The sequence below is a fragment of the Chaetodon auriga genome, chromosome 17, assembly GCF_051107435.1.
Source record: "Chaetodon auriga isolate fChaAug3 chromosome 17, fChaAug3.hap1, whole genome shotgun sequence".
Taxonomy (NCBI): Eukaryota; Metazoa; Chordata; class Actinopteri; order Chaetodontiformes; family Chaetodontidae; genus Chaetodon; species Chaetodon auriga.
In genome coordinates, this window is record NC_135090.1 from 12,574,916 (window position 1) to 12,583,823 (window position 8,908).

Below are 8,908 nucleotides of genomic sequence, written 5' to 3' on the forward strand. Positions count from 1 at the left end.
GTGTGTCGTTGTGCTGGTGTGTGCTTACTTCTGACCACGAGTGCGTACGTGTTTGCTTTCGTGGCGTTCTGTTTTCTGTGTACGCAGATTTGCGCTCGTCTGACGTTTTCTCAGAACAGCTGAGCGTTTCTGATCTTCCGCTTCCCAGACCTTTGATGTGATTTCTTTTCTTCCTCCTGTGAAGGCAAATGGGAGTATTACAGTGGACTTAGTCGTCTGGTTGTGTGAGATAGGATTCCCTCGTAAAAAAAAAAAAAAAAAAAAAAAAAGCCTCCTTCCTTGCCCTTCCGCTCTCTCTCCATCCCTCCCAGCTTGATTTGTAGCGCAATCCATCACAGGGTGAGATGACAGCTTGAGTGTGTATATTTTGTCTCGCTTACATTTGGTGTTTCCAGACCTTGTGCGGAGCCAGCATCTCTGAGCTGCCTATCACACAAGTGATAAGAAGGGAATTGGATGACCCACCCTCCACACACACACACACACACCTGCACACACACACAAACACACTTAAACTTTCCTCCTTTCCTCATTATCTCTGGCACATCCTCCTCTCCCTCCACCCTGACGTCCAACCAGAGGAGGTTGTCAGCGTGCTCACTGGGTGCAGTAGTGCTGGGTCAACATTCCTCGGTGTGACCCCCCCCACACCGGGATGTGGGTGGTGATGATGAGATGTGTGCTCTGGGGGTGGGAGCAGCTGCAGTGGCACCAATATGGCTGCCATCCTGAGAAAAGAGCAGAAACAGGGGAAAGCTCCAGTAGAGGTGTGTGTGCGTGGTACACGTTACTATCTGCGGATTTGCTGAAACAGCAAGTACCGATAAGCAAATGTCTCTCGGAGATGTTGTCATCATCACAATATATCCACAGGGTTTAGTACGGGAGGGACTCTGCTCTCTTTATGAGGCTGTTTGTGAATGATAAGGTCACTCTGACTGTAATTAATCTTGTTATTCTCAGGGTCTCTCGCACCCTTTGGTAGCTGTTTTGCCCCTGCGTTTTTTCCAGAGATTAACTGTATGTCCATATATGTGGGTGTGTGGTGTGAGGCTCTGTAAAGGTTCTCAGAGGAATGATAACAGTCTGCTGCGTTTGTGTATTTGTGCAGGATCTTAAAGTTCCTTGTGGCCAAGAGGAAGTTTAAGGAGACGCTGCGTCCGTATGATGTGAAGGATGTCATAGAGCAGTACTCCGCCGGACATCTGGATATGCTGGGCCGTATCAAGAGCCTGCAGATGCGGTAGGTTTCACGCATACAGCCAATACCGCTCTGTTGCTTGACATCTGCATTGTTTGGAAAAAAAAATCTCTAATTCTCTTTGTGGGATCTTGCCATCTTTGTTCTTCTTTTTCTTTAAAAGATATTCTTTGCTTCTCATCGAATATATTAACTTTCATGTGCCTTTAAATCTACCCTGTTGAAGGATGGTTTGACATTTTGGGAAATACACTTACTTATCAATACCACTTTCATGCCTGTACAGTATATATGACTCCACAGTCAGCCGCTTGTTAGCTTAGCTTAGCATAAAGACTGGAAACGGGAAACAGCTAGATTGGCTCTATCAAAAGGCAAGAAAGGAAATTTTCCCCAAAATGCCAAATTAGTCCTTTAACCTAATGTCAAATCAATAAAAAGAATCTGCAGCTCCTAGATTCTCCAAGTCTAAGTCTTCATCATGTTTACTGGAATCTGTTGTTTTTGTGTGAAAGAGTGGACCAGATAATTGGGCGAGGAACCGTCCAGCCCGATAAGAAGGTGCGCTCTGAAAAGGGAGAGAAGACGCCGCCAGAACTGGACCCACTGGATGAACTAAGCATGATGGGACGTGTAGTGAAGGTGGAAAAACAGGTAACAGAGGAAGACTTTGATTTGTGTAGCAGTTGTGGAACCATGGTCCCTGTAAAAACATGTGAATCAGGTGCACAATCTCAGTGGATTGCCTTCATTCACTCTGGTCGATCTAAAAAAAAAAGGTGCCACAAAAAGTACAGGAAGTGCAATAAATTGAAAGCAGGACATGATCTGACCCGGCATTTAAGAGCTGACGTCCCTGGTCAGCTAACTGAGTGGGTTTTCTTTCATCAGTCTTTCTTTTCTGTGGCTCCCAAGTGAAACCAAAGAAGCTTGACACATGTCAGTGTGTGTGTGTGTGTGTGTTTGTTCAGGTACAGTCTATAGAGAACAAGCTGGACCTCCTGCTCAACTTCTACTCCCAGTGCCTGAAGAAAGGCTCATCCAACTTCACCCTTTCCACCCTCCTGGACCCTGACCTGACATCGGACTACCACAGCCCCACGGACCAAAGAGACCTCTTCCCCTCCGCTAACACACTCAACATCTCCCTGTCTGAGAGCGGCAACTTGGAATGACAGCTAGCTGAGCAGTCCTGGGGCTGTTCGAACACAGACACAAACCCTTTACAGTACGTCTTCCTGCGGCCGAGTCCTCACTTGAAGCAGCCCGACCTTCATGTCGTCCCTTCACTGCATTTCATGTCTGCCTGGGGTGATTTTTACCCCTCCCTCACCTCTTTCTCCTGAAGTGAATGTGCTTCCAGAGGCCACCAGATGGCTCCACCTGACAAGGAGCCTCAGCCAAAGCTGCTCACCGCACACGCCTCCGAACCCACTGGATGAAGATGGAGATGAACGAGGTGAACAACTATGACTTGACTACTGAACCACTTTCACCCACTCAGCTCATGCGATACTATGCCTACTTTAAAGCTTCAGCTGTAGAAAATCAGACATTCAGCTTTGGATTTTTGTAAATCTTTTCCCTCCATCGTCATTGCTTTTTTTTTTGGCTGCTTGAATCAACTGACTAAGAGTTTGCTGACTCACACACTACCAGACGAACGATAAGAACTGAAGGAGCCGTCGACACTGAGATAATCTGCTCCCTCGGACCTGGACGGACAGACTGGGCTGACAGCCACCTTGCCAAAGCACCAAACCTCTACGGTACACCTTCCCACCCAAACAAGGGAGTTTTAAACTGCATCCTGCTTTAATCGCCCAAACAGAGCTGGGGGGCTGTGTCGGAGTGACTGATGTGTACTGTACATTGCTGTTTGTTTTCATCTCCATTCCCTCTCTCTAAAGTTATCTCTCCAGCAAGCCCACTTGCAAAAAAAAACAAAAAGACAAAGACAAAAAAAAAAACAAAAAACAAAAAAACATGATTCCCTGTTTGTGTCCCATTCAGGTGAGGAATGTTACTAGTTATTTAGGATTTAAAAGAGCCAAAATGACCCCTCACAAGTCCAAACTACCTTCTTTGCATTGTTTCAAAGGCTGCCTTCGCTCCTCGAGTATTTCAGTCCCCTGACTTCGTGTTTTTAAGACGCCCTTTAAACCTCTCTGTCTTGCAGCCCACCCCTCCAGACATGCATGTTCCCATAGATAAAACCTCACTGATCCCCAGTCAGAATTTAGACATTTGTATCACGTTTCCTGCACTCATCACTCACCTCTAGCCTCAGGTCAGGCAGTCAGTAACATTTCACAGCCTTTCTTACAGGCGGACAGTTCGCACTCTTAGAGTCATCACACGCTCTCGCAGTCAGCAGCTGTGGAGACGGCGCAGAGACTCTTTTGGCCAGTTTTAAACAGTGAACAACCTTTAAGGCGTCCAGGTCTAATGCATGACTTCCGGGCCATTATCCTCATGAATGCACGTGTCTTTAGGAAATGGTCCCAGTCTTACAGCCTCACTGCGAGGGTTGGGCTCCAGTCCACTGTCCTCTCTGCTGTCTGCTATGGTTCTTTCTTGGACATGTTTGATGCACAGGAGACGCTCTGTGCTTGTGGACAAAACTGGAGAGTGCACAAATGCACACACGTACACACACACACACACACACACGTACACACACACACACACACACACAATGAAAGGAATTCCTTTACTTAAATACTTTGGCACTTGATAACTATAACACATTTTTGTCTTGTACAATTTTATCTTTTTGTTTCGACTTCTTTATTGTAATTATGTTGATGCACTCGATTTTGTGTAACCTATAATGACAAATTTCTATGTTTTTTAACTGATTTTGGTTGTTAAAGTGAATGTAGGATTTAAGTTAATATATTTAATTCAGTTAGATACGATCATTAAATAAATGTAGCATTTTTTTTTTTTGTCAAATTGAATCATGGATGACACAACTGTAACGATCAGGTTCACAATCACAACTCGCAGAGCTCATGTGTACGTTTTTCTTAATGTCACCAGATACTCGCCGCCAGCTTCAACTAAGAAAACATTCTCCACCCAGTGAACAGTTCGTCTGCCCCTGTGCGTGATTCATTTATTTGATCCAGTCAAGCCAGTTGACTCAGGTGCTCCACTTTTCCATTCAAGCCAAGCCTAGACTTCAAACAGTGAATGTACTCCATTGCTCTGTCTATTCAGATCTATGATCATCTTGCTGCCGTGGGAAATAAAATGGCGCATCAGAGCTTGCTGTTGACATCATACAACTTTTGCATTCATCTCATGCTCGGTGGCTTTATTCTTATGGCAGAGATGCCTGCTTATTAGAGGCAGTATTAGACTGAACACTTCATTGTCACCTGGAATGTTGAGCTTCATGAAAATGTATGTGAGACCACTATATTGCATGTTGTTGTTAGTGGTCGCCCCACTGTTAGAGGGAAAAAAAAACACTTAAGGATGTCTCCTGTTAAGTCTTAAGTCAAGACATGAAAGGAAATGACCTGTGCCTTCTTTGTCCTCGCTCTGTAACTAATATGGTTCTATCTCAAACTTAAATATTAATGCTGCTTTGAAGAGAACAGTGTTTCATCGTTGTGTCACATGAGGATAGCAATGTTTTTTTTTTTTTTTTTTTGCAAAACCTTGATCCAACTAAAGACACACCATCAAAATTGTTCTGAACATGTAACTTTAGGGTTTAGGGTGCTGCAACCTTTGATATTTTCTGAGACTATTATTGTATGTTTAGCATATCATTGTAACTCTAGCAGGATCTACTTGCATCCACACCTTTACTGTATTTTAATACCAGTCAGATCTGGAGGCTGGAGGCATGGACATTTGTATCGTCATCGGAAACTCTGCAGGCATGTGTCCTTTCATAAGCATGTCACATAGAGAAATATGGCTTCCACACAACTACCTCTGAGGCCACTAGGGGGCGCTAGTCTAGAAACTCAAGTATGAGAAACAGTATCTGATTGTCTAACTGACTGAATGCTATGCATGACTCAATCTGCACGTTCTCTTTTCTCTTCTTCACTCTGTTCTTCGTCACGACGCCCGACCATCCATCATCCACCGACTTGCTGCCATTTGACATTCCAGCTCGTTGCCCTTTAACTGCTCTCTTAGGAATCCGAACTGTTGTTAAAATGAAACACGAACTGATCAAAGCAATAAGCACAATGCTCAGCCAACAAAGTCTTCCAATTCCAATTGATGTAGTTGCTGGTTGATGAAATACTGCGCTGATTTTCATTTTCTAATCTAATGCACACCTCTATTTGACCTTTTAAAGAGAAAGTGTATCTGCTGAGGATAAAATGAGCTCACTTGACTAACTTATTAATTTATTTGTTTCAATAAAGCTCTTTGGACTGTATGTTTGGTCTCTTTTTTGTGTCTCGCAATCTCAATACTATTACAGTGGTTGAAGTCAGGTTCAAAATACTAAAAATATTTGACCTATCTGATCTTACCTTATGTTCATTGTTTCATGGCCAACAATAGGCTCAGCATGGCCCATAAAGGCAGACGCAGAGTCATTTTTAAGGCTGTTTAAACACATTTTATTGACATACTTTACCGGAAAAAAATCATTGTGTGTCCAGTTCTTCTATGTCACAATGTGAAGTTTCCTACACCACGGCAGTGGTAGAACAAAGTCACGTGTCGTTTGATGGGGTCGACAATCAAATAGGCAAACGTCTGCTCCTCTTCTCGTCTTCCAGGGTAACATCGACCAGACTCGTCCTACAAAGGACAAATTATACAATGTGTGTTGTCAATTAAAAGACTGCTTAAACATTATATGCTGACCAAGTAACACTGTAAATATCAATAGAAGTGCAGATCTTAATACATGAGGTCTTATAATGGCTTTCAATCATCAGCCAATCAGAAGTCACAATCCCATTCATTTCTTATCAAATGTCTGCTCTCATTGAAACATACATGCATTTGAAGAGACACTCAGCCAGTCACTTACATAGGCACGGACTTTGAGGACTGTGGAGACAACGCTGATCTTCTTCGTCTCTGGATCTTTCTGAACACTACGTAGTAAAATGTGACATTACAATGACATCATAGGTGAGGAAGTATCTGAAAATGAAGCTGTAGGTAAACCTGATCAATAAATGTTGACATTCTGCCCACCTGATCAGGTCTTTGTAGATCTGCTTTGTGGTGCTGATGTAAGGATCAATGGTGTCTTCGTACTGACAGAGCTCTCCTCCCAAACAGAGGTGCTTGAAAAGGCGAAACAGAAACTCTCCCTGCTCCTCTCTCCCCACCACAGCGTAGTGCTCAGAGTCCTCGTCCTGCAACATCTGGAGGAACAGATTGAGACTTGGACTGACTCCATGTCAAAAAAAAAAAAAATATATATATTTAGATAAAGACAGACAGACAGCTGGATGAGAAAAAAGAGACCTGTCTGAGTTCATCGTAGTCAGGGTAGACATCATGAAAGCATTTGACTACATGACCGGAGGGCCTCAGAATCCCACAAGAGTAGATTGGGTCAAACAGCTCCATGGAGACCTTCGTGCACGGCACCGGCTCCACATCAACAGACACCACTGGCTTGTCTACAAGAAACACACACAAACACACACGGAAGACAAAAACATTCCTCTGAGATTTGACTGCCAATATTGTCCAGCAGATGAGATCAATTTCCTACTATCAGTGATGAAAGGCTTTCTGGGGGACATGACATACCAAGAGGCACCAGGGCCGTGGCCTTCATCGCCGCGGACAGACTGGATACCACTTCAGGATCTCTGAAGAAACACTGAAGAGGCACGGCATCCAAATATGATTGAAGATGCTTTACGAGAACAGACAGCAATCATCTTTTTCAGCAGCAGATTCTCTCATCTGCTCTTCAAGTGTAAGAAAGAAGGTAACACAATGGGACTGACTCATTAGTCAGCTCTTATACTGTAATATCAGTAATAACCTCATTTATTATGGTGGGTCTTACCAGTGCAAACCTTTCACTGCTGTAGGGGTAAAAGCTTTGGTCAAAGCTGTAACACTGAGCTGACATCCTCCCCAGCATGGACCTGAAATTGAACACACACACACCTCCATTAACCAGGCTCACCTTCAGCGCAGCTAACGGAAGCTCGACTGACTGGAAAAAGTCTTGAGGTGAGCTAAATTTCTGAAGTCACCATTTCATGAACAGTGCTAAAGTGTCTCTGTCCTGGAGGAAGGAGAGCTTCTTGGAGTGAAGAGGACTAAAAGAAAAAGTTTGCTCAAACTCGCATTTCTCTCCTGCCATAGTTGCTGTTAGCGGCGAAGAAGACTCTCAGAAAAGACTCGCTCGTGTTGACATAGAAGTAGCGGGTTTGTAGGCGATTGTAAGCCAATCAGCGGCAGGTGTGCTCACTAACAGCCAATCAGCGTGCTCTGTGGACTGTTTGTTCCGGTTACACTGAATAATTACGGAGTGGTTAATCTCACTTCTACACCCATCTCAGATGATTCGTGTACTTGTTGCCTAGACAACGGACGCTGGTCCCCGCGTGTGGCGGAAACATCCTTTTTCCGCTTTAATTTCGCTCAGTTAGAGTCGTTTCTTTGTCCAGCTCACGGTCAAAAAATAAAAAAACTACCTCCATCCACCAGACTGAATACACTTAAAACGACGTGATGTCTTCACAGCCACCAGAGAGCAACATTGCCCTGTGTTACCGGCGTCAGCAGCTTTCCCTTGACGCAGGCTGCGCTGTTTGTTGTTTCTTAGCCTCACTCATCTTTCCACCTCAGTGCCCCTGCATCACCATCTCCACCATAATCCTATTCAGCGCCTAGCCTCCTTCTTTCTCACCTTCCCCCCCCCCCTCTTTCATACAGGAGGATTTGTGCCATAGTGTGAATATGCATTGACCTTCATTCAACACAAAACAGCACGTGGACCTTCATGTGAGATGTTTTGTCAAAGAAAATTTATTATTATCAATGATTAAACTATATATTCATATCTCCTCCCTGTGTAGACTCCTTACATAAAAATCTTTCACCTTGCTGTGTGTTAGTATAGTGTGCATCAGCTTTGACATCTTATCTGTGCGTCCCTTTGTAAAGCCCTGATGTGAAGCACAGATACATCCCGGATGCTTTGACTAACCCTTTGCTTTACATTTTCCTCAGATTGCCTCAAAATCTGCTCAATCTGGCAGGAACACCTGAACGCCAGGAAGAAAAAGGGCAAGCTCCCTTCCACCATCAGCATTATTAATTTATAGGTGTGTCTGACGTCACACCCAAAGGGCACTGCCTCGTCTGGGGCCGCTCACCACTTAAGGATGACAGGCTGCGTATGTCTCTGTGTTTGTACATGTTTACACTTGTATAACCTCACTCCCTACAGATCCCGACAAATATTTTTATTCATCCGGGCTCAAATACTCATTTCATTCCCAACATTCCAGGATGGTTGAGGATGTGGGATTCCTTTGATCCACATTCCAGTAAAGCACGGCCAGACCCTGATATTCCCCATGAGGAGAGCCAAGAAAATCCTGTGTGGGGATGCCCTGAAGTCACCATACTGTCATAATGTCGTGTTGTGATTTGGTTTCATTGCCTTTGCTATGAAGAATGCATTAATGCACGTCAGATGAGCAAAGTCAGATTTATTACCACGATAAATATGTAGTT

General features: G+C 44.1%; 2 protein-coding genes across 2 annotated transcripts in view; one reads left to right on the plus strand and one right to left on the minus strand.

Annotated features, from left to right (window-relative positions):
• Positions 1-3,892, plus strand: part of kcnq4 (potassium voltage-gated channel subfamily Q member 4) — a 41,882-nt gene extending 37,990 nt beyond the window's left edge. Inside the window, exons 12-14 of the mRNA XM_076754610.1 lie at positions 1,112-1,243; positions 1,717-1,855; positions 2,173-3,892. Coding sequence (XP_076610725.1) covers positions 1,112-1,243; positions 1,717-1,855; positions 2,173-2,376 — 475 coding nt within the window. The 3' untranslated portion in view covers positions 2,377-3,892. The remainder of the gene's footprint in view (positions 1-1,111; positions 1,244-1,716; positions 1,856-2,172) is intronic.
• A 1,955-nt stretch (positions 3,893-5,847) lies between these two features.
• On the minus strand, positions 5,848-7,528 carry cfap300 (cilia and flagella associated protein 300). The gene is made up of 7 exons (XM_076755246.1): positions 7,417-7,528; positions 7,224-7,305; positions 6,959-7,031; positions 6,668-6,825; positions 6,392-6,564; positions 6,222-6,288; positions 5,848-5,986 (listed from the first exon to the last, which is right to left on the minus strand). The coding sequence occupies exons 1-7, from the start codon at positions 7,524-7,526 to the stop codon at positions 5,855-5,857; spliced, it is 795 nt and encodes a 264-aa protein (XP_076611361.1). The 5' UTR covers positions 7,527-7,528; the 3' UTR covers positions 5,848-5,854.
• Positions 7,529-8,908: the final 1,380 nt, after the last annotated feature.

Coding starts and splice junctions, on each gene's coding strand:
- cfap300 (XM_076755246.1), bottom strand. CDS start 7,526: ATGGCAGGAGAGAAATGCGAGTTTGAGCAAACTTTTTCTTTTAGTCCT. Junction 7,032..7,223: donor GCAGTGAAAGGTTTGCACTG/GTAAGACCCACC, acceptor GTGCCTCTTCAG/TGTTTCTTCAGAGATCCTGA. Junction 6,826..6,958: donor CACGGCCCTGGTGCCTCTTG/GTATGTCATGTC, acceptor TGTTTCTTGTAG/ACAAGCCAGTGGTGTCTGTT.